At 36.8% G+C, this 26,568-nt stretch overlaps 2 protein-coding genes across 2 annotated transcripts; both read right to left on the bottom strand.

The window, feature by feature from the left end:
- Positions 1 to 2,673: 2,673 nt before the first annotated feature.
- On the bottom strand, positions 2,674 to 6,616 carry LOC128520018 (CD209 antigen-like protein C). Its single transcript, XM_053494028.1, has 6 exons — positions 6,457 to 6,616; positions 6,256 to 6,354; positions 4,569 to 4,694; positions 4,232 to 4,383; positions 4,018 to 4,118; positions 2,674 to 3,200 (listed from the first exon to the last, which is right to left on the bottom strand). Exons 1-6 carry the CDS (start codon positions 6,533 to 6,535, stop codon positions 3,065 to 3,067), a joined length of 693 nt encoding a protein of 230 aa, XP_053350003.1. The 5' UTR covers positions 6,536 to 6,616; the 3' UTR covers positions 2,674 to 3,064.
- A 6,558-nt stretch (positions 6,617 to 13,174) lies between these two features.
- zgc:92606 (uncharacterized protein LOC100000242 homolog) lies at positions 13,175 to 20,859 on the bottom strand. The gene is made up of 5 exons (XM_053495354.1): positions 20,677 to 20,859; positions 19,014 to 19,103; positions 18,833 to 18,911; positions 16,260 to 16,378; positions 13,175 to 13,680 (listed from the first exon to the last, which is right to left on the bottom strand). Exons 2-5 carry the CDS (start codon positions 19,101 to 19,103, stop codon positions 13,615 to 13,617), a joined length of 354 nt encoding a protein of 117 aa, XP_053351329.1. The 5' UTR covers positions 20,677 to 20,859; the 3' UTR covers positions 13,175 to 13,614.
- Between the last annotated feature and the right edge of the window lie 5,709 nt (positions 20,860 to 26,568).

Raw genomic sequence — 26,568 nt, 5'->3', positions numbered from 1 at the left:
ATTTTTTTTTTACTCTGATGGCACGGGGATATTCCAGAATACAAATTGTGAAACAATTCACACACACAGAGATGTGTGTGTGAGTGAGAGAGAGAGAGAGAGAGAGAGAGAGTGCAATCCCTTTTTATACCAAAATTGCACAGGTTATATGAGCATAACTCACCTCTGCATGTCCTTTCTTCTTTTCTGTCCCTAAACGTTCCTTTGTTCCTTTCATTCTTTTTCAATCTCTATATTATAATAAATGTACTGTCACTTCTGCTTTAGTTCGTTTACTGTCAAAATTAGCCTACGCCTATTGGAAATACTGTTTCTTTTTGGTCAAGCCAGAAGAAAATTTTTTTTTTTAACTTTTTAAAAATAAAATAGAACCCTAAATAGCCAGTCACTTTACCTTGATTCTGCGCTTTCCTGCACTGTACATAGATCTTCTCCTGCACTGTCTCATTAAACCTAACGCTTATTTTGGCAGTGTTAAATGTTTTGTGTTATGCGTTAGTTTAGCCTATTATTATTTTTTTTTTTTTTGGTCTTTTTTTTTAAGAAAAAACTCGCCCAGTGCAATGCTAACTAACGTGCACTAGAACTTTTTCTCAGTCCCTGCCCGTCCAAAAGCTGCCTCCTCGACATCGGATGTCACAGATACAGAGTGAAAGTTGTGAAAGTTCTCGGGTACAGTCATCATTGTCAGATAATGCTAGTAAAGCAGACTTGGGTTGTTATATATCTGTGGTCCGTGCATGGTGCGCTCACATTTCTGTCGTACCGCACCAGAGTTCGTTTGGAAGTGGTCTCAGGTCTCTTGCTTGGTGCACATAGAGGCTGGGATGGCGGCGTTTCCACTTGTTTAAGTGAAACAGTGTAAGGAAAATAGCATAGCTTCGTAACGTGCGTTAATTAGCAAGGTGTTTTCGAGAGAGAAAATAAATAAATAATAAAATATCTAAGGTCATTAATACATTAAACACTGCCAAATTTAATGAGCATCCAAGGACATTTACCGTGAACAGCGAATGAGTGCGCAGAAGTGCAGGTGATGGCCAGTGGGGCTGCGTTCAATGACTTGCGAATTGTTCACGAATGTACAACAGTACACTACAACAGTGTGTACAAGACGAATGTACAACAGTGGATTAAGACAGACAGACAGACAGATAGATAGATAGATAGATAGATAGATAGATAGATAGATAGATAGATAGATAGATAGATAGATAGATAGATAGAGTACTTTATTAATCCCAAAAGGGAAATTGTATCATATTCTATTGAGCGCTGTCGTTATTGAATGCAGCCCTGCTGTACTATCGCGCGCTCGTACCAGGCAAGCAGACGCAGGAGCAGAGACAGTTTTATTACATGAGTGATATTTCAGTTGTGTGTTCTGTTGTGCCTTTTGGTCCGATGTTGAAAATACCAGCGTTAACTAGAACTTTATACTAGTGAACCAAATTCTATCTCTTGATTTGGTCTAAACCAAGAGAACTGAACTGAAGTGTGGACACACCCTAACAGCACAGCTGCACTAGAGTTCGTTTTAATCAAACCAAACATTTCAAATGTGAACATACATTAGGTGCTGCTTTAAAACACCTCCACCTCAAGGCAAAATATTCAGGGCTAAACTTTAGATATTCCAGGACAAAGCCCTGAATGATTGGACCTAAGGACACCACTGATCTTTCTGGAATCTTGGAACGAGCATCCTGGATGCTCAGTTAAAATATATATAAAGATATATAAAGATATAGTTCAGTCCTATATCTTTAGCTGTGACAATTTATCTCAAACCACCAACCCTTCATCATCTGTCTTCTCATAGTGCTTTTATTTTCTTTGGCCAACCTGATGTTTGATGTCTAGTTGTTAATACACCAGCATTTCCTTCAAATTGTTGAATTAACTGTTTAATGCTTGTGCATTGTCTCTGATAAAATCTGTTTTCTGTTAGTGTTTTTTTTTTCTTGCCTTTAAAATAACTTAACATCCGATTCACTTTACAGAGGCGTCATTGTCATTCGTGCAGTTATGTTATCAGCCAATCATGTGCCAGAAGTAAAAATAAAGGTAAAAAAGAGTAACCTCTAAAGATGTTAAGGAAGTTTCACAGACAAAGATTAAAAGTGTGATGTCTGCAATTTTGATCGTAGCATAAATGTTGGTACCAGATAGGTTAGTTGGAGTATTTCAGAAACTGCTGATCCTGTGGAATTTTTACCTAAAACGGTGTCTAGAAATTACTCAGGATGGGGTAAAAATTAAAAGTAATGTAAATGAAATGGTCTGCAGGCTGTCACATCAGTTTAGAAAGCTTTGTAGCACTGAATGTAGTTCACAGTTTACTTTGCATTCTGCAAAGTTGGTAGCCAGTTTGATTTTGAAACACTGGCAGCCATGGTGTTTTTAACCAAACTGGGCACAGTTTCATTTGCATTTTGGCCAGAAGACCGCTGGTAACTCGGACCAGAGAGAGGGAAGTGAAAGCAACAACCAAGGCCCAAGACCAGCAGAAACAAAAAGCATCCAGGATGCAGAAGTGCTTTGTTGGCAGATTATTTGCCACAGCCTTCTCAATTTAGAGATCATTTTCGAGCATGTAGATCATCAAGTGATAAAACATGTATGAGAGCTAAAAATTTCATCATGGAAATATACTGATTCTGTACAACTTAATCATTGCAATATTTTATTGAGTAAATACTGGTTTATTGTGAGAAACCATGACAGAACCTGTGTGGGCAGAAAGGAGGTTGACAATCTACTCAATCTACTTTTTGTATAAATAATGGTCTAATAGAAATTAGTGCAAAGAGATTTTAGTGCAATACAAGGAATTACAGTTTACAAGTAATATAAGCAAGAAAAATTATTTTCAGCAAATACACTTAGCAAGTCTTATTTTCTCAGTCTGTCTACATAATTGTGCGTCACAGAACAGGATTGTTTCATATAATGTTACTATTTATGAACTGCATTTGTAAAGGTTAAGGAAAGGAGTACAGTGATGATATTAGAGGCAAATGAACAGATGTATGTGATGGTTATAGTTGATCATTCTCCATTCTTAACCTCTCTGGCAGATGTAATGTGAGGACACAGCACAGGGGTTTGTATACCAGTTGTTCGCATATGGCTTCTGTCCTCTTAGGAGCACGCAGGAGTCTTGAGTGTCTGGGTTTGGTTGGCCATAAGCCCAGTAGCTGTTAAAATAATAATTAAGTGATTATACATATGCATGTGCTTTTCAGTTTCAGTCTAGTGTAGCTGTATAGTGTACAACCTGTTAGTTTCAAAATTATGCACTAATGCAGTCATTTGGGTATATTATAGGGAGCACTAAACAGTGGTGTGTAAATTTGTGGTGTGTGGTTTCTTTAAGCTAAGTTAGGATTATATGCTAAGAAGGAAACCACTCTTGGCCAATTATTTAGTGGTTTTGACTGTTTTCTAGAATTCAGTCACAGTAACATTTCATGGAATTTCCAAGACCACTGCACATATTCATATGCATGCTCTCCTAGGTATTGAATTGCTATTCTTAAAAGTTAATTTGGCATCTGGTCTTATGCACTGTACCAACAATGTTTAAAAAAGTAGTAGCTATTAAAAAATGAAAAGTTACACTTGAAGTCTTGTACTAGATGTAGAGACTAAAACCATCTAGGAGTTTAAATGCCACAGCAAACACAAAGTGATTCAGAATAGCAACTACACCAACAGAGGCATGCATGAACAGGTCAAAGCTAAATCTAAGGGAAATGTGCATTCTTATAAACAAACATTACATCAACACAATCCTTGAGCATTGTACCACACTTGTGGTAATTATTTGGTCTTAGAAGAAATGAGTTAAGACTCAATCTTAACTCATTTCTTCTAAGCTTGTAAAGCTCAGTAAACAGTTCGATCTAAATAATTGAAAAGAGCAAATACACTACAGTAATGATTTTTGAGCATCTATTGCTAAAACAGCAGACATTTACAGCATCCTGTGAGAACTAAGGACTCATGACTCACCTCTTGGTTAGTGCCGTATTGTTAACCCACATCCACTGTTGCTTTTCTGAATAACGAAGCCCAATCCAGTACAGCAGGCCCCTCTTCTCAGTTAGAAGTTTCTACAGTAATTAATGCATAATTTATCAGAGTAAGATATAATTTGTTATGACAGCAGAGTGCTTTATTGGTTTAAAAGTGTTAAATTGATGTTTCAGTTTGCCAGATTGATGACCTGCACTTGTTCATTGCCAATCACAACCAGGTCGCCACCGTGTTTCTGACATGCCTTCCTGCTCTCCTGCCAGCTTAGACGCTCCTTAGCTAGGAAGTAGCAGGAGTTCTCAAGTTTAACCCAGCCCTTCCCGCATTCAGTGCAATGATACTCTGCAGACAAACAAGTTTTAACACACCATTCAGAAATGATATGAATAGACTTTAAAATAAATTCACACAAACAATAAAACAGGATGACAAACCTTTAGTATAAATAAATCAATATAAGTAAAATGCATTTAGAATCATCATAAATCAGTCAGTTATTAGACAGATTTAATGTTATAGGGTTTTACCATGGTTCTCAACAGACTCTGTTAAGGGGTACAAGGCCTGACATAGCTGGCGGCTACAGTTAAATTCTTCAATCTCTTCAACTTCAGGCACCTCTGGACAGTCTTGGATGGATTGAATGTCGTATACTAAGGTTCGGGAATGAGGGGAACAGAAAATATATAAGCAATCAGAAAAAAGTACCATTTATAGCAACTTGTCTTACATGTCTATAGTTATGTTTGTTTGTTTTTTGTTTGTTTGTTCATTCGTCCATTTGTTTGTTAGTTTGTTTTTCATCTGCAAATTTCATTCCTTATTCCTTATATATTCACAGTGAAATTATTTTATGTAGAGATCATCATATTAAAGTTTTTTTAGCTTAAGATCTTGAATTAAACGCATTGAGTAACAAGAATTTCCTATGTAATACAAGCTTATTGTTCTCATTATGAAAAGAAGTGTTGTCCACCATCATCAATGTTGTGTTGCGCGCCATCTAGTGGCAAAAAGCACCAAGATGGCACTGAAAACAGGACATATATAAATAAAATATTTGGTCGGTAAATGTTTTTTATTTTACATGATATTATTTTTGGAGTGATAGACATAGTTCCAACATTTGAAGGTGATGTTTTGTCGCTTCCTTTTTTCCTTTTTAAAGTTTATTTGTTAATCTTGTTGGTTTGGGTGCATATCTTCCATTTCCTTTAATAAAATTGTGTATCTCACTTTTTTCTTTTTTTTTTTTTTTTTGCATTATCCAAATTGCTGCTCACTGGTTTTCATAACTTTATACATCTAAACATACTGGTATTACAACTGTAGTGCAAAATAAAAAAAATTATACAACACAATGTTGATGCTGTCAAATCTTGGTGGTTTTGATGCATATCTTTTCTATTAATAATCCATTTCATTTACAAAAATTGCATATTACAGTTGTATATTATTATTAGTAGTAGTAGCCAAATTGCTGGTCAATTGCTTTCATAACTCTCTATAAATATTGGCCTCATGACTGTAGTGCAAAATAAAAAGTATTTATACAACAGAATGTTGATGCTGTCAAATCTTGGTGGTTTTGGTGCACCCCAGGAGACCTAGGACATGAAGTGAAGTACACCCTGGACAGGGTGCCAATCCATCGCAGGGCACACACATACACACACACACTCACACGCTTATTCACACACTACAGGCTTTGAAGGAAACCAAAGGAAACCCGCCAAGCACAGGCGAACATGCAAACTCCATGTTCTCCACTTCATAACTCTCTGTACATACTGGCCTCATAACTGTAGTGCCAAAGAAAAACTATACAACTTATACAACAAAATTCTGATGCTATGAAATCTTGGTAATAGTCTGGGTGCATTTCTTCAATTTTTTTAATATAAGTGTGTATTGCAGTTGTATTATTATTATTATTATTGTCCAAATTGCTGGTCATACGCTTTCATAACTCTCTATACATACTGAGTTCAAAACTGCAGTGCAAAATTAGATCTATTTATACATCAAAATGTTGAAGCTGTCTGCATAGCCAGGCAGGCATTCACCCTCCTTCCTCCTGCCACAGTAAAAAGAGGTTATAGAAAGCCATATCTGTCATGTTTTCTTTATTTAGGGTAGATGTGTTGTTGGTGTTTACAGCAGCACTAGTTTATTTATGAGTCAGAAATCTGTTAACCGCTGCGCTTAACTTACACTTCATAGCCAGAGCAAGAACCACTGCCAGTAAGAGCAAAGTGAGAACCATGAAAAGAGCGGAAATCCTCTTGTACACACGAACTTTCCCGTAAGCATCTAAACACAGAAGAAACACACACACAGTCAGCTCACACCAAAAGCGCGTAGAAACAACAACTCCAGACATTTATGTGTTTGTGGTTAGTTTTCATCCTTCACCTGAGATCGGTTCCTCCTTCGCTTGCCCAGACGCTTTCACATCCGCGTAAGGCCCGAAATTACAAAATTTAATGTACATTTTGAGATTTAACGCGCAGACTTCTCTCCGAGGTTGTGCAGGTTTGTGAAGCCTGCGTCTCCCCCGTTAATATTTTATGCACGCGCAACGCGGCCGTGCCCCAATAGCAGCCTCCGTGCCTGTCTCCATGGTAACCTCACAGCCTGTGCTGGGCACCGTTCCTGGGATGTCTACGAACACCGAGATCGAGTTACACTGTTTTGTTTTTTTGGGATGGCGCACTTTTTATTTGTAGAACGATAACGCGCATTTCTGTAACAGTATTACAAACCTGAGTTGCTCTGCCTTAAAACTGTGAATTGATCCTATTTACACTATACACTCTCACATACACTCTTACACACAGTGATCTTTTAACATGACTCAGGTTTTTCTGTTGTGCTGTATATTCTGGGTCTGGGTCTGGGAGCTGATCTGCTCACCCATGTTTCCGTTCAGTTCCCAACAAACAATTTATGTTATATGAGCATTTGTTTTAGGTTCTCTATACATTCTAAAATTAGATTTCTTTTTTACTTCCTCTTTGGGGTTTTTCAGGAAATATTTGTATACAGAAGTACACAGAGAGGTCAAATTGGCATGATGAGACTACATAATCACTCTCTCATCGTCCTGTATACAGGGTTGCGGGCGGGCTGGAGCCTATCCCAGGAGACTTAGGGCACAAGGCGGGGTACACCCTGGACAGGATGCCAATCTATCGCAAGGCAGACACATACACACATACACTGACTTGGTCATTCACACACTACGGGCAGTTTGGGAATGCCATGTAGCCTAATCTGTGTGTCTTTGGACTGTGAGAGGAAACCAGGAGAGTACACAGACTCAAGACGGGGATCGAACCCAGACCCTAGAGGTGCAGTGCTAACCACTTAGCCAAAATAACCACGCTTTACTACAGTTATGAGCAGGTGAAGATAGCACCAGCAAAATACCAGGTGACAGTTTTTCACACCACTGTAACATTACATCCCTGTTATCAACTGACAGGAGTGGAATTTGATGTGGTTGTATCCCATCAGCTTCAAGGTTCAGTGTTATGTCGTTCTGAGGTGCTTTTTTCTTACCATGGTTGTAAAGAGTGGTCATTTATGACTATAGCTCGAACCAGCCTAACCAGTCTCCTTTGACGTCACTGGTTAATGGACATTTCGTCCATACAGATGCTGCTTACTGGATTTCTGAAACATTTAAACCAGACCATCGGGCACCAACAACCAGGCCATAGTCAGAACCACTGCGATTACATTTTTTATTGTGAATAATATGCCCCTGTATCTTTGATTATACAGCACTTCCAGACTTATCAGTAGTCTAGCCTAAACTTTCACAGTTACAGGATCTCAGAACGACCTTGTCGTTTAGTGATATTGATATACCAACCAAGAAGACAAAGAAGATAGTGACCTCCTTCAGAAGGAAGATACAGTAATTATATATATTACTTGGCTCCAAGATTGACCAAAATGGGGACATGACACCTGAAATTAAGAGACGGTAACCCTTAGACGGAATGCAATTGTGAGCATGAGTGCCATCTGGAAAAGTCAAGATATCAGCACAGCAACTAAAGCTAGCAACTAAGGCTAGTCAGCTTCATCATCATAACTTATAGCTGTGAGACTTGGACGATCAAGAAGACAGACAGAAGAAAGATTGATGCCTTCAGGTTTGTGGTGCTGAAGGAGATGTTGAGCATCCTGTGGACAGCAAGAATCACCAGTAAAGAAGTCCTAGAGCATATCCTGCCAGCGACCCGCTTGGAAGGAAAGATCACCTAGCAGAAATTATCTTATTTCGGTCATGGTATTGCGCAGCCAAAAGGCAGTCATGCTGGGAATGGTCAGTCAAAGTAGGAGAAAAGGTCAACAAAGCTCAGTACTGTCAAATTTTATACCAGCATGAGCATAGGTGAACTCAAAGGAGCGGTGATTAATGGAACTGTGTGGAGGGAATGATCCACAAAATGACTAAAAGTTTACCTTGATTGAATGGATAATTTATTGATTTATATACCAAACAGCCCATTTTCTACACATGCAGTGCTGTTGAATTTTCCATGAATTTTCTATAACAGCAGTAGTTGGTTAGAAGTGAAGACATTGGATTTCTGCTCAGTAGTTCATGGGTTCAAATCTTAGCACTGCTATGTTGCGACTGCTGAGCCCTTGAGCTCAGTTGTGTAAAATAAGATAAATATAAGCTGCTCTGGATAAGGGTGTATCAGCAGTTGTGATAATAATTCTGGCCTGCAAGGTTTATATCAACATGCATGTTCTAATATGTTAAATTTTCTGTAGTAAAATAGTAGCTAATTCATAACATTACAGTGAATATGCCATATAATAAGGTTAGTAACAAAAAGATCCCAAACATCTAATGTTATGAAGAACTTTGGCGTACATCCTGAACAGGGTGCAAGTCTATTGCAGGGCACACACAATGGGCGATATGGGAACATCAATTAGTCTAATCTGCATGTCTTTGGATCCCACCAAGCACGGGAGAACATGCAATCTCCACGCACACAGACCTGAGGTGGAACTCGAACAGTCGACTCTGGAGGTGCAAGGCCACAGTGCCACCTCAGAATTTTTATTCAATAATTCAAAACATTTTAACTAGAATATTTTACTTAAACATGACACTCATGTTTTTAGAGAAATATTACTTGTCATATTGTCATACCATAAAGTCACTTTCCCTCAGTCTCTAGTCTCAGTTCCTGTTTTTTTTTTTTACTTTACTTTTTTAAAGACAGCTGGATGTTCACGAGGAACTATCACTTTTTTACGTTTCCCATTCAACATACATACAGTATAACCATCTTCAAGCATGCATTAGACATTATCACACAACTTAATGTAGACTTCTGACACATTCTTAAATCATCCAACCCTTTTGTTAATTAAGCATAGACAAAGCTACAATGTTGTGTACCTTCTCTGTGTTTTGGAGGGGAATCCAGCACTGCAGCCAACCTATTAATTTCTTCTGGAATCTTCAGTTTGCAGGACACATTGGTTGCTGCTTCATCTTCTTTTTCTTCTACTTCTTCTTCTTTCTTAGTTTCTAGAAGAAGAAACAATAAAATATTAAGTGGGTAAAATATGAGAGAAATGGACAATAAAGTCACATCATGGAAAATAAAAAGCAGAAAAACTTAAAAACATGAGCAATTTAAAATATTTTATCATTTACCAAATGAACATCTGAAAAGTACAACCTTTTTTTTTTTTTTACCTTTTATTCCTTCCCTATTTTTTTTCTCTTGATCCTTATCATTCTGTACTTCTGCTGGAATGAGTTCATTCATCTCTACTTCAATCGTTTTCTCAGCATCCATGATCTCTCACTTTCTGTGATTTCTTATGTTTCGTTTTCTTTAACCAAATCCCCAGTGCCTGATGCCAGGCAGAAAAAAAACAACATACAAAAGGGACTTATGTAACTACTATAACAGTGTCAGGTTAGTCAGTATGCTAGACACTATAAGTAGAAGAATAAAAAAAGACAATCACTGTTTAGAGAAATTAATAAATACATAAGCTCTCATACCTACCCAACCTCAATCATGATTGATTCACGCTTCCTCATCTCACTTTTATTCTAACCCACCATCCAGACACTTCTCTCTTTCTTTTTTGCTGCAAATAATTTTTCTGACAAAAGTGAATGTATTGTTTAGTTGATTCATAGGCAGAAACATGGTCCTGTATTTAGACTCTCTCTGTCCTAAGCACATCGCCATCCCACAGCAAGCCTCTGAAAAAGGCTTTAACAACCGTGGAATACTTTGAAGCTGGTACCGTGAACAGCACTTACATACCTATAACACAGGTTTAATAGCAAGTAGCTTATGAGTCAGATATAAAGGAAGGAGCCAGCGGGAAACATTAGTTGGCCCATTACAGATGAAAGAGTTTTTAACAACCTGCTTTTTTAAGCAACCACATTCTCTCCAACTACTTCTCTGCTTTCTCCAACCCTTAAACACAAATCAATGTATAAGCTTTAGTGCCCAACCTACAGTAGCATCTGGTTGAGGCTGCCTTATAGAATGCAACTAAAGATATCTACTTATCAACCTAGTGCAAGTAGTGTCTTTATTAAAGCTTCTTTATTTGTTTGAAGTTCTTATTGTTTGATAAGATACATACTCCTAGTAGAATGGGCAAGAAAGCGAGGAGCATTACTGTTTGTTTCATGACTGAGATTTGAAATCTAGATGACATCCATTATCAAAGTTTTAATGTGACAATCTCGGGTCATTTTGTCTGGCAACCTAAACAAAGAACAATCTGTTCAAGTAAAACTTTTTTTGGTCAGTATTATCAATATGAATACCAAATCCTGTCTCTTATAGTCAAGATAACTTTCCAGTGAACTAAAAATGCAAGTTTAGAACTATGAGTATTTTAAAAGTAAGTACAGTTTGTCATAGGTTCAGTTCCCGAGGGAAATGCCCCATTTTTGGTAAATGGAATAGATATTACATAAATCTAATAAAAACAAAACTGATTTGTAAAATGTGACTTATGTTTTCAGTTATTTAATCAGATGTTCTTTAAGAATTTGATGACATGTAAGATTTAATCAGATGTTCTTTAAGAATTTAATGACATGATAATAAATATCCATTAATATCCATTAATTATTAAAGCATTCGTATGAACCATTAAATATTGTGTATTGTATTGTTTTGTATTTCTTTCCTAACCCACATATTTTACTGCATTTTAAGAACACTCTTGTAGTAGTACATGACTTTTTTTATAACTATAAATATCAAAATATCAGTTAACAGCAGTTGTGACCACAGCGCTTCATATCACTGGTTTTCAATAAAGCGCTTGTTCTAATATATGACCTCTAATATTCCAAATGAAAAATTAATGGATTAAAATATGTATTTCGACTTATTAAAATATGTAATAAGACATTTTTCATGAAGTAGCCCTCATTTATAAACCAATAACCTCCACAAATGCTAACTACAATGGATTAAAACGTGATGTAAAAGTATGTAATTCCAAGAACCTGCCTTCAAATGTAATTAACTTTAAATTTATCTTGTAATTAAATAAAAAAGAATTACATTTTTAATCTTAAAAATTATTTCTTAGGACACACAGTATTTTATAGGGTTTTTTTTGTAGTTTTTAAATGATGATTTCACTTATTAAGGGAAAAAAAGCTATCCAAACCTATTTGACCCTATGTGAAAAAGTAATTGCCTCTAAACCTAATAACTGGTTGTGCCACCCTTGGTGGCAACAACTGAAATCAAGTGTTTGCAATAACTGGCAATAAGTCTTTCACATCTCTGTGAAGGAATTTGGGCCCATTATTCTTTGAAAAACTATTTTAATTCAGCAACATTGAAGGGGTTTACCTGTTTAAAGTCATGCCACAGCATCTAAATCTGATTTACGTCCAGACTTTGACTAGGCACTGCAGTCTATGTTTTTTTTTTTACTTCAAAACCTTCATTTTGTAAATTTTCTTTGAGCCATTCAGAGGTGGACAGAGGTGTTTCAGATTATTGTCCTGCGCATAATTGCGCTTGAGCTTCAGGTCACAAACTGATAACTGGACATTCTCCTTCAGGATTTTTTTGATAGACTGCAGAATTCATGGTTCAATTATGGCAAGATGTCCAGATCCTGGAGATGCAAAGCAGCTCTTGACCATCACACTACCACCATGATTTTCGACTGTTGGTATGATGTTCTTTTTATAAAAAGCTGAAAGTTTTATGGCAGATATAACGAGACCTACACCCTCCAGAAAGTTCAACTTTTGTTTCATCAGGACTCAACAGATTATTTGTTCAAAAGTATTTGGGGATATTTAAGATGTTTTTTGGCAAGAGTGAGATAAGCCTTTGTGTTCTTTTGGTGAGCAGGGGCTTTCACTTTAGAACTCTTCCATGAATGGATTTTTGCAGTCTTTTTCTTATAATTAAAGAACACTAACCATAGCTGAGGCAAGTGAGGCCTGCAGTTCTTTAGATGTTGTTCTGCGTTCTTTTATGAGCTCCTGAATGAGTTGTTATTATGCTCTCGGAGTAATTTTGTAGGCCGGCCACTTTAGGGAGGGGTACTACTATTTCAGGTTTTCTCCATTTGTGGATAATGGCTCTCACTGAGGTTTTGCTGGAGTCCCAAAGCCTTAGAAATTTCTTGGTAACCCTTTTCAGAGTAAAACATGTCAATTACTTTGTTTTTCATTTGTTCTTAAGTTGCTATAGATCACTACATGATAAAATCACAGGTCATTCATGATTTAGCAAAGGGCGATTCATTTTTTTAAACATATGGCCAGGCAGGTTTGGACATTTTTTTCCATTAATAAATGAAATCATCACTCAAGTAAATCATTTAAAAACTGAATTTTGTATTTAGTCTGGTTATCTTTGTGTGATATTAGAATTTATTTGATGATCTCAAAAATTTAAGCATAAGTTTAAATAAATGAATAAGTCAGTCAATAAATAAATAAATAAAATACTTTTTCAGAGCAAACCAGTGGGTTGTGGACCAAACATGGGTATGTTTACAAGGTTTAGGAAGTTCCAGATTCCAGATGTGTTTTATGTCTATCATACACTCAATAAAAAAGCAACACTGCATGTCTTTTTGGCAACAAGATTTTTATCATATACCTTTACAAAAAAATAGTTATAATTTCATTAAATACAGATGAGTCACTCCTGGAACAGAGTCATGGAAATTTTATACTGCACCACTGTCCCATTTACTTTTTTTTTTTTTTTTCATTTTATCATTTACATCTCTACTCTTCCTCCATCACTTATATTGATACTACAATGCCTTATTTTCATAGTTAAATGTAATTAAGCCCATAGTAGTTAAACACAAACCAGTTGCATCCTTCAGACCACACTGATGTTCAACGCTGTAAGCTCAGCTTTATACAAAATAGATTAATAGTGGTAAAACAATAAAATCTTCGCCACACCACTGTTGAAATTCCATGACTTCTTCCATCACACCAAAAAGTCCCTTCTTTGCTCTTTTTTTTTCATTTCAACTTGTTTGTTAAAATCCTTTTTAAGCTCCGTACACACTCTCATTGCTGTAGGTCATATACAGGAACAGGTCGTCCTCGTGGTGTTCCTGAAATACAAATACAAAATCGTTATCCTACTAAAAAACACACACTGACCACAGTAAAATCACTTTAAAATTCACTAAAAAGAGCTGCTTTAATACAGTGTCATGGAAAGCATTTAGATACTAAAATATCTGAAACCTTTCCATTTCATTAAGTTTTTCTATAATGGGGAAATTCAAAGGGCCATACTCATAAAAAATCTTAAGGATAAAAGTGGCTCCTAATTGAATATTCTGGGAGAATAAGCAATTGAAAAGATTTGCTTATTGACAAAGCATTTCAATTCTAAAAGCAGGGCTTAGCCGTGCAAAATACACTAGTAAATGACTGCTGCCTTAAACTATTAGTGCGATCCTGCAATTTAGTAATTATACAAAGAGACTCCAGGCTGCGTTTAAGCAATAAAGATGAACTGCAAATATCAGCCACATCTCCATCAAACACTGAATGCCCGCTACACATATTAATAACAATTTATGATTCTTACTAATAATGTTTATTTATACATTAACCATTTCTATCTACACTTAAATTATCAATATTTCTTTCATCCGACTGAAATCATTTTGATTTCAATTTAACTGTTTACATGGTCACTGATCTGACGCTGATCTGATCTGAAGTTCTGCTCAAAGCATTTAAACACAATATAACGTTTTTGACATGCACAAATGGTTCTGCCCATGCAGAATTTAATTTACTGGAAATATATCAAAAGAAGGAAAAATAAGAGGTTTTTTAATGAAATAATGTGTGCACAGACTCAAATATAAAAGAGTGTGTTGATTAAATAACTAGGCAACATATTGATATATTAATGTTTAGTACAAGACATTACACTGCCTGGATATCCGAGGACATTTATGACCAATTATATGACATTGCAAACTGTTCATATAAAACATGGGATGGGGAGAAGTGTGAGCTCATTTTAAAAACTGATAAATTCCTATGATTTTCACACACAACAGTCTCTAGTAAAAAGGGGTCAGAGTATATTAGTATGAGTTGCCGGGGAAACATACAGTAACTCATATAATAACTCTTTTACAACTGTGGGGATTGGATTGTTGAGACTATCATATCTTAACAACTCAAACTTCCATCTTTTCCAACAAATCCTTCCCTCATTACAATCAGTTCAGTCTTTTCTTTGACTGGTCAGATGTTTTACTACGAATACCAAGTCAATTGGCAATAGAGACCCAGTTGATAAAAATGTATGTAAAAATGTGAAATGCCGAGCCAATTAGCGATAGAGTCCCAGTGGATTAAAATGTAAAGTAAAGATTGGTGCACTGTAAACCCTAATGTTGTCTTTACTTATACAATCAAGTAATGTTGACTAAACATTACTTAAAATTTTGCATTTTGGACCCATCACTTAAAAATATAAGTTCATTTAACTTATTTACCATAAAAATGCATAAACTTAAGATTTCAAGTGTTGTGAGCTCAAAATCATGATTAATCCTTTGGGGGAAAAAACATTTTCAAAAGGTCAATTTTCACAAATGTGAATGTGGCGTGGGCGGGGCGGCGGCTGACGACCAGCATGCTTTGCGGGGATGTCGGTGTGTTCACCATGTTGGGGAAGGGTGTTTGGGTTAGTGGCTTCGGCCCTGTTTGTGTGTGTGGGTAAGGGGTGACGGGTGAAATGTGCTCTGGTTCATGCTGAGGCTGAATTGGATGGTGGTTCCTGTGTGAATGTGCTGCTAATGTCGTACATGCTGTGTGCCAAATAAAGTACTCTCCAACATTCTTTCCGGCGGAAAATTGTGGCATTTTGTCAATAAAAAAAATCTAAGCTTAAAAATGCTGTTCATTGTTTTATTTCAGTTCGGTGTGCACAAAGCTTGCAGTCAAATATAAGAACATTGTTTAACAGGTTTAAGTTACATTTTCATGTTGAGTAAACTTAAATAGATAAGTACACTTAAAAAAAATTTATACCAAGTGAACGCAATTTTTTAAGTACATTAAATAAGTGCTAAGTTTGTTGAACTGAATGATTTAAGTACAGTCTACAAAACCGCCAAGTTAAATAAACTTAAATATGCAAGTTTTGGAAGATTCCATTACTCAATTAAATTGAGGCAACGAGTTTACTCAATCAATTTAGTCCAATTAACTTATTAGGGTTTTCAGTGTGGGAGAGACTTGTTCTCAGTGAGTTTCCTGATTAAGAATGGAAGCAAAATAACAGGTCGTATCATCTAATTGTAAAACCATGTGGGGCAAACCTGCACAGGAAGAATATATTTATTTAGATAAGAGAAAAACAACCAGATCAAATATTTGAATGGGTAATATTTAACTACTAAACAGATTATCAAAGATTTACCCCACCCATCTCATTCCCATTGAAAATTTGATTCCAACTGGGCTGAAGGAGTTACATGATGCATTGTTATTCTAGTTGGGCTTTTATTTAGAATATGTGTGAAATATTAAGAGCCCATTTTAACTCACCTAATACTGGCTGTAAATGTGAAATGCACTAAATGCTTTTTTTCTAAATTGTGTGAGTGAATGTGTGTGTGTGTGTGTGTGTGTGTGTGTATGTGTGTGTAAAAAATACCTCATACACAACAGAAAGCGGGTAACTGGAAGGGGGAAGACAATTTTTAACAAAAAAGAAGAGAGCTTCTTCTGGCCTTATGCATACTCGCTGTCTGATCAGGAAGCACAGCTGGCCAACTGGGAGAAAGAACACAATAAATCTGTTATGCGCTTCATGACTAAAAAGAGTGTTCAGAAGGATAAAAGTCATAAGCTTGTGTCTGTTCTCTGTGATCTGTTCTGAATTATTCAGAAATTCAAATAAAGAATTCACAGTGGTTGAAATTATGTGCGCACAGACCAAAATATAAAAGGGTGCATTGGTTTAATAACTAGGCAACATATTGATATATTGATGTTTAGTACATGACATTACACTGCCAGGATATCCAAGGATATTTATTACTAATTATATGACATTGCAAATTATTATTCATTATATGTAGGAGTTTCAGCCAATCATGTAACAACAGCGCAATGCAAATACTTGTTAATGTTTATATAAAACATGGGATGGGAGAGAAGTGTGAGCTCATTTCAAAAACTGATGAATTCCTAGGATTTTCACACACAACAGTCTCTAGTAAAAAGGGGTCAGAGTATATTAGTTTGAGCTGCCGGGAAGGATACAGTAACTCATATAATAACTCTTTTACAATTGTGGGGATTGGATTGTAAAGCATCACAGCTTCAGGTTTCACTCCTGTCAGGCAAGAACAGAAATCTGAGACTATCATATCCACTTAACAACTCAAACTGGACTCAACCCAGCTCTTCTGGTACATCACACTTTTCTTTATTCTTATGTTTGATGTGAATATAACCTCAAGTTCTTTACTTGTATCTCCATAATTAGTTTTTATTGCATTACTCAAAAAAAAAAAAAATCTCAGTCAAGTAAAGGTTTTGGCCCCAAAAGATTAAATAGGCTGAAAACCAAGTGCCAAAGTGCAAAACCTAGCACGTACAAATAATGTTAAAGGGGAGGATAATTAGGAAGCAAGTAAAAATACTGGGTTGTTCTTATTTTCTACAGCATTAACAGACAATTGCCAGCTTACTGAACCTTAGCCAACCAATTAGAAAAGGATTATATCATTATGCCCCTCACAGTAAAAAAAAAAATGTGACTTAAAAATCCATCATACAGTCACATTTTCACGAAGACCAGCAATATTCGTCATTTTGTTTAATGAAAAAAAAAAGAAATATATATATATATATATATAAATTATCAAGCCTGAAATTATTTATACCCCTGGCAAATTCTGACTTAAAATTACTTTTATTTAACCAGCAAGTCTTTTCTTGATTATTAATGACACAAGCGTCTCTCAGAAGATAATAAGACGATGTACAGGAGGCATTATTGTGGAAAAAATATATACTCATCTTTATGTTTATCTTTATTTACATTTTAACAAAAAGTGGCGTGTCCAGAATCCATACCCTCCTCAATAATTAATAGAAAAGCTTTTATTGGCTATTCCAGTAATCAAACGCTTTCTATAATTGCTGACCAGCTTTTTGCATGTCTCCACTGGTATTTTTGCCCATTCATGTTTACCAATGAGCTCCAGCTCTTTCAGGTTGGAGGGTCTCCTTGCCATCACTTTGAACTTTAGCTCCCTCTACAGATTCTCAATTAGATTTGAGTCAGGACTCTGGCTGGGCCACCTCAAAATGTTAAATTGTTTTTGTCTGTGAACTATTTCTTCACCACTTTTGCTGTGTGTTTTGCGTCGTTGTCTTGCTGAAATGTCCACTGGTGCCCAAGGCTGAATTTCTCTGCGAACTGCCTAATGTTGTTGTTGAGAATGTTGATGTATTGCTCCTTTTTTACGGTGCAGAACGTCTTGTATTTTTTTAAGAATACTCGCCACTGGAACTTTAAAACATTTAGATATGGTCTTATAGCCCTTTCCTGACTTGTGAGCAGCCACAATGTGCAGCCGCAAGTCCTCAGTGAGCTCCTTCGTCTTAGCCATGACTGTCCACAAACCAACAGCAGAGAGCATCTGTTTCTCACCTGTTGATTAAAAAAGCTGTTCCCAATGAATCAGGGTACTTAGGATGCTTTAAAACAGCTTGGACTATTTGGAATTGTATAGAACTTTGGATTTTCCCATAGACTGTGACAGTTTGCAAAGGGTATGAATAATTTTGGACATGCCACTTTTTGTTTAAATGTAAATAAAACCTGAGAATTTTTTTTTTCCACAATGATACCTTTTGTACATCGTCTTATTATCTTTTGGGAGAAGACTGTCATTTTTTCCACGATGGCCGTTGCAGTACAGTTACTAAAGAACAGAAACAATTTTGCTCATCTTGCAAAAATCTCGCAGACTTTTTGCGAGTTACTCGCAATACAAGGTTCCGCTGTGTGCATATACAGTATGTATATATATAATTAAATTAACATAAATTACTTATTTGTTAATCACAGTTGTTACTTTCATTTCTTTTTCCATCACCTTGCATATTAATATTAACTTTATGGCACATAAGATTGGTTGTATTTTTTTCTACAACAGCATTTTTAACATTTAAATTCTGTTACACCTTTGCCTCAGTGTGCGACATACTCACCTGTCAGGTCTGCTGGAACAAGGTATTTCTTTTTGTCAAGTTCAGGAGCACGTGATCTAGGAGCCCTCTCTACAATGATCTGATTTATAAAAAAAAAATAAAAAACATGCGTAAAACATCAAAGCCGTCTTCCTCTGACAAGCTGTCAAAACTTTGCTCATTGTCGACAGGACACACTTACCGGTATTTTGTCAGGATGTTTGGCACGAACTCGCTCTCCCTCCAATCTCCTGACCTCCAAAGGAACACAGCGTTGATATTCACTAGTCATCTAAGGACCAGAAACAGACACAGTACATAAATATTGTAAATCATTAGCACACTGGACTGTTGCTCATTAAATCATGTGACAGCTGCTGGTAGATATTCACTAAATGACTTTTTTTCCTAAACATGAGTAACTTTTTATGGATAGAGACTAATACTGAAATAGGTCATATATGGTGTGAATCAAAGTAAGATTCTGATTCTAATTTATTCAAAAGGTATACATGCGTAAACCTGCCCCTAAATGAACCTCACCATCCTTTAATTTGCTATCGACGCAGGTCCACACATGGGTTCACCTCCTGATATTGAGGCTGGCTTATGGCAAACTGTGTGTATATGTGTGTTTAATAACAGATATGGTAATGTACGTAGATGTATGCTTTTAACTCTATGACATATTGCTTTTAGGTGCATATAAAAAGCACATATTTAGAAATAAATCTAATTAATGAATTCCAATACCTGCTTCTCTACCAGCGTTTACCAGTATAAATCGGTTACCGAAGACAGAGGTTTGGAACACCGTGTATAAAAACAACTAAACACTCTCGATTTTTTTCTTTAGAGTCAGGAAAAGGAATCAGCCCAAAGCATTCCTTATAGTAGAGGAGAAAATTATATCTACGTGCAATAACATTGATGCAAGTCTTGATGCATTAAGAAGATTTCTTGAATTTAGTGTGTACAGAAGTGCCATGAAGTCAAAGTCTGTCAATTTGAGCCTTTCCTGTCATGCAACTAAAAATATTTTCGCCTATAAATGAAGACTTTTGAGCTCATGTCTCTGTGTTATACACTTATGCAATTCCATGTGGAGGCACCGTGGCTTAGTGGTTAGCACTGTCGCATTGCATCTTCAGGGTTGAGGGTTTGAGTCCCACATTGGGGTCTTTGCATGTGGAATTTGCATACTTTCCCCGCGGTTGGTGGGTTTCTTCTGGGTAGCCCGGTTTCCTCCCAAAGATATGCAGATTAGGCTAATTGGTATTCCCAAATTGCCCAGCGTGTGAATGTTGACTTCTATGGCCTACTAGTCCCTAGTAAGACTACAGAGATTCCTAGATGAATAGATGGAATTGTATTGTTTATCTAACAAGAGTTTTATTTGACACATCAGCATGTCTTTTACAAACCTTTCTAAAGTTGTTTCTAAATTTATATTAAAATATGCTCTTTTTCTATTTACATTAATGCAGAAGCAGGAAATTAAGTTTTTGATAGTATTGTCGCCTTAACACTTTTAGAGATGACCATTTTAACACTTATCCTGTGATCTCCAGATTAAAGCAGAGAAAGTTTACAAATGATCAGAACACAAATTCATGTGGCCTTGCATGAGTTTTACTGGATCTTTAGGACACTAAATACTTTCGTATACAGGTTTATAGCTTAAATGCATAAAGGCTATAAATCAGTTATTAAGATGGTTACTATTAATAATCTAGCAAAAAATCAAAAAATGTGTCTCTAAGCAACACGATCAACATTGCCATGTTATTCCAGAAAAAAAGCTGTCCATGTGAATATCCCACTCTCTGCAGCAAATATGGAGGACAACATTACGAAAAACCCACCTTTCTCTTCCCCGGAATACAGCCAACAAAAAAAAACTTCTGCTTCAACAAGACAAAGATGACAGGATCCAAAAACACACTAGAGAACACCAACGCGTTCCGACGTGTTTGTTTTAAAAAATGTCGACGAGCTCCGGCCACTACACAAAACAACAACAAACCCGGTACCACCTCTTTGGGAACGCTTCCATCGCTAGAAAGTTCCAAAAAAAAGATTGACAACCTGTCTGTCCACTGAGCGCAAGGTTGTGGGCGGGATTTTATTTGTTTACTATGCTTTCATTGGACAACGCGCGTTGTCGATCAACCTTTGTGTGGATCAGGCGAACCAATTAGAATGAAGGAAAACCGAGCCAGGCGACGTGCTACGTGTCCGACGTGTTCCTTTTGTAATGTTCTTTTTTGGTTGTTGTTCCCTGGAGCTCTTGCTCTCTGAGCCCTCTGGAACAAGGTTGCCCCTGTTTAACCTAAATCTATATGTTGAAAGCCTTTAAATGCATTTTCCCAGGCATTTAGCATGCAAAATAAAATCTTTGCAAATGACGAGAAACTTGAATAATACATTTATTACATGTTACTAAATACAAATCAGTTGTATACAAAAATAAAGGCGCACTCTGTAATATGTCAATTGACCACCGTTTGCATTAATTATGGCCGTTGCATCATTTCGATAAGCTTATGTAATAATGCAACATTTATTTCCATCCAGAGTCACATTCATTTCTCTCCAACATTTTTATTGATGAAGGGAAAGTCAAACTGCTGCATAAATCCTTCTCCAGCACATCCCGAAGGTTCTCAATGGCGCAAAGGTCAAGACTCTGTAGTAGTGAATACCCTTTTTGGCCCTTTGATGCCATATGCCACAACACATCCTCTCTATTGCCACCTTGGCAAGACTGGCCCATAAACAAATACAAGTAAACAGTGGAGCTGCAGTTTTTAAAAGCACTTTAGCATTAAATTAAAATTACATTGAAGTGTTTTTGTAATCCAGGGTTTATGATCTACATGTAATAAAAAATATTTTTGCAGTGTTATTTAGAATCTCAGTAGGTTAGCTATAATTGCATGCATGTAATTGTCCTAAGGTGTTGGATTTACCCTCTGTGTATGGTTTGCAGTAGAGCCTTTATAAGCTGGTCTGTCAGGTTGGAGTGCGAGCGCTCAGAAAATATTGCGACCACACACAAATATCTTGAATCAATCTCTATATTTATTGAAGTTTTGATCATGGTTTATACATACACAGAGCATACATAATCAGTTCAGATTTCAGCATAGAATCTTTAAGTCAGCACAGAACATAAGGGGGAAAAACATTTCGGTAATTAAGCAATGCTAAGAGTGCCTCTTCTGATAACATGGCAAGAAAACCTCTCTTGACTCAGCATGCATTATTGAATAAGAAAGAACATTTTGACCACAGTATGATTAAGCTTGTCTTTTGTATTTGCATACTAACAGCTGTAGTTTATCCTGTATAATTTATACATTAAACACCTCATTAACTTCTATTTTAAATATATTCTATAGCAACCTTTTACATATTGTAAATTTTACAGCTTTTTTGCATATATTTGCATATTTTTCTTTTATTTCATATTCTTATTTCACTATTTAATCTTTTTTTTACTTATTTGTACTCTAGTGCAAATTATTGCAGATAAACCCTTCCTTCTTTTAGAATGATGGGGATCATGATATATGATATATATCATAATATAAACATTTCACTGCATTTCATACTGTGGATGGCTGTGTATGTAATAAATAAAGTTAGAATTAGAATTTGTATGTGGGTTAATACTTGTTATATAATGGGTGTTATATATGGGTTATGATGTTATATATCCCTTTACTGCACATTGTTGCCCTGTGGCAACAGAAAACATTCCAGTTTCTTACTGCACCTTTTTTTTTACACTTTCAGTTTCAAAGGGAAGGCATCACAGTGGTTTAGTGGTTAACACTGTGGCCCAACACTTATAGGGTCAAGGGTTCAATTCCCATTTTGGGTTTGTGTGTGGAGCCTTTATATTCTCCTCTTGCTTGGTGGGTTTCTTCTGGGTACTCTGATTTCCTCCCACTGTCCAGAGACATGCAGATTAGGCTAATTGGTGTTTCCAACTTGCCCCCTACCAGACCATGAGTGAGTGAGAGAGAGTTTCAAATGGGAAGTGATGGCAAGGAGGAAGCCGGAAACCTGCTTATAAAGCAAGGCCGTTTGGCCACGTAGCCTTTTAAAAAAACAAGACGTTTGATAATTTCTTTATCCCAATAATCACTGATAAGATTTGTTAATTTTGCTTACACTCTACACTGAAATCAAAACATATGGGTGCTTTATGTTTAACTTTAGAATTATTTTAACATTTTTAGGACAAATATCTAATTATAAATAATTTAATATCATTAATAATAAAAAAAATAGTTTGCTGGAATTCCTTGTCTTGACAAACATTTTAAATCTAAACCTAATATTTCCCAAAATGTTTTTTTGAAAAACATGTATTTTCTTCTCATTTTATATGTTAGTAGCATAATGTTGTCTTGAGGCAAGAAAAAGAAATTTGGGAATTGGGAAGAAAAAGAGTCATAATTTGTGGACAAAAAATACATATATGTGCAGTAAATGGAATCATTTAATGTACATAAAATGTGCAGAGAAGCTTTTACATTATAAAAAAGTTTTTTTTTTCTGTCGACATCCTCATCAGTGTAGCTTTTCCTGTACTCCAGGCAAGAACATAGCACATTTATTCTAATAATTAACATTCATTAAGGGAAAACATTTTTACATAATTGGCAAATACGAAACAAATAGCAAAACATCGGCAGTCTCACCTATAGTATGGAATATAAGTGTGTTAGAAACGTAGTGGTACAGCATAATACAGAATATAATATTAATAGCTCATAAATATAGTACGGAGTTCAACTTCAAGGCCAAGGCCAGCAGCAAGGCTCTAAAAAAGTGGGCAGGCGCCATAATCCGTAAAAAGTGATGAGTACCTTCCCCAGCTTCGAGCACCCCCTGTAAGTCCGCCTGCATCGCCGTGTTGTGCACTGGCTCTGGGTTGGATGGAGGAGTAATTCTGTAGTGATAGGAATCAGGGTTGGTATCTTTCACACTCACCATTCACTGCAGGGGGGCATGATCTGTAACCAGAACAAAGTGTTCCCCTGTTAGATAGTAACTCAGTTAATTTATAGCCCACTTAATGGCAAGAGCCTCATGATCCACGGCAGCATATTTTTGTTCTGCTGCAGTAAGCTTCCTACTCACGTACAGGACCAGGTGTTCCTCTCCGAATCGAATTCCGGAGAAAGGACAGCCCCAAGCCCCGTCTCTGAGGAAGTCTGTGTGTAGTATAAAGACACGAAGTGAGCTTTACCTAGCTGTTCGATGAGCTTATCCACTCGCGGTAGTGGGTATGCATCTAACTCGAATACTTGGTTTAATTTGCGGAAGTCATTGCAAAGACAGAGAGACCCATTGGCTTTGGGTCCCACCACGATCGGGCTGGTGTCCATCTCTTCTCCCTCATCCACAAGAACTGAGCTGGTCTACCAATAAACAAAGAGAACATGAAAAAGGGAACTCCTCATTATGAAGCACTATAACAACCCAAAGCACAAATCAAAGTGCTTGACAGAACAAACATAAATTAATGTGACATTATCTATGAGGGTGTTTTCATGCTCGAACAAACAAAATGTCTTAAACTTGTAATTTAAGATACTGTAATGGAGTTTTGTTTCAGAGAGGCTGGGGCTAAAGTTAAAAGTTTGCCATTCATTACCATTATTCAAATTCAATTTTAAATTTTATTTGTCACAAACACAGTCATACACAGTACGATATGCAGTGAAATGCTTAATGCATTAGATCCTGCTGGCCTAGATAACAGAGAACAGAGGGCACTGTTCTTACATCACACTATTGTTGGTTGACCGCAGTTAAATGTTTTAAAAAATTATATCTTTTTTTTTTTTCTGTTTGTTTAAATTACTTTTGCTTCATTAATCCGTCTCACATACCACATGGGATTGCACTGCTTGGGACTGAAGTGTTTCCCACAGAATTAGATGCCATTTGTGGCAGTAGTCGATTGAGAAAGGTCAATAATAATATCCATAATAATAATAATAATAATAATAATAATAATAATTTATTTATCTTCTGTAATGCTTTTCCTGTACTGGCTCACATAAGGAGGCTTTGGCCAGACAGCAGGGAACAGCCTAAAAAGGGTGCCAATCCATCCCAGGACACACACTACAGGCTATCTGGAATTGCCAATTAACCAGAAGGTGGCTATAATGTAACATGGATGCCAACTGCCAGTAAACACCAAAAAGAAGAAGACATAGACTGTTTCATAAGTGCTATTATTGGGCAGCACAGTAATGAAGTGGTTAGCACTATGGTCATCTGTGGGATGAAACCCACCGAGCACAGGAGAACATGCAAAGTACACATACACAGACCTGAGGTGAAAATCAAACCACTGACCCTGGGGGTGTGAGGCCATAGTGCTAACCACCACACCACTGGGCCAACAACAACAATTATGTTGTTTTTGTTTTTTGCTGGGTAATAAATAGAAGGGGCTGAGCGTATGTGTGTTTATGAGAAAGAGACAGGGGTTAAGTGAATCAGTTGTAATTTAAATAAAAACAAAATAGAAGATCAACATGTGACTGATGATATTAAATCAACGTATGGGAAACGCTTGACTGCCTGGTTAGAACTCTTTAAATAAATAATGTGAATGTGTGAAATTTTCCACCCTAGTTTCAAATACTGTAGTTTTAATGTGTATAAGGTGATTTAGTGGTTAGCACTTGCACCTCCAGGATCCAGGTTTAGTTCCTGCCTATGGGTCTGTGTGCATGGAGTTTGCATGTTTTCCTCATGCTTTTTGGCTTTCCACATGCAGATTACGCTAAGTGGCGTTCTGAACTTGCATTAAATGTGTGTATATGTGTGTCCCCGTGCAATGCTTTGGCAACCCGGACAGATTTTTTTTTTTTTTGCAAAACCTACAGTAATCTGTCCTTCCACATTCCTCGTCTGGAACCTATACCTATCATTTCCACATCACCTTTATTCCCTTCTCCAACATGCCCATTAAGGTCAGCTACAGTCACCACTCTGTCTTCTGTGGGGACACTTACTACCACTTTGTCTAACTCACTCCACTTGACTAACACCACTTTTCCTGTACATCACATCCTACCTGTGGAGCGTATGCACTGATGACATTTATCATTACCCCTTCCACTTCTACACTCATCACTCTATCAGGCAATCTCCTCACCTCCACTACACTTTTGACATACTCTTCCCTCAGTGTTAGATCTACTAGATTTCTCTTATTATCTGGATAATCCAGATAATAAGAGAAATGGTGTACATTTAATACTGGAAATGGGGGTTCAAAGTGCTTTACTATGGTGTAGTGACTTCTTTTAATAAAAAAGATAAAAAGGAAAATTTTGATGGGGTGGGATGGTGGCTTAGTGGTTAGCAATGTGGCCTTGGCTCCAGGCTCGATTCCTGTCTTACTATGCATGGAGTTTGCATGTTCTCCCCATGCTTGGTGGGTTTCCTCTCACAGTCCAAAAACATGCAGATAATGCTAATTGGCGTTACCAAGTTACCATAGTGTGTGTATGTGTGTGCCCTGCAATAGACTGGCACCCTGTCCAGTGTGAACCCCGCCTCTTGCACAAGGAATTTCGGGATAGGCTTCAGGCCTGTGGCGACCCTGAATACAGGACGATGAGTAAGAAAAAAAAACTAATCAACAGACAGGCGCAGAAGGAGGGTATTTCACCCTGACCCTACGATGGGCGTTTGTTTGAAACGTCACTCGAGGC

The sequence above is a fragment of the Clarias gariepinus genome, chromosome 4 (genome assembly GCF_024256425.1).
Source record: "Clarias gariepinus isolate MV-2021 ecotype Netherlands chromosome 4, CGAR_prim_01v2, whole genome shotgun sequence".
NCBI classification, from domain to species: Eukaryota; Metazoa; Chordata; class Actinopteri; order Siluriformes; family Clariidae; genus Clarias; species Clarias gariepinus.
Note: the sequence above shows the minus strand (reverse complement) of the source record. Positions and strands in the feature narration are given on the sequence as shown.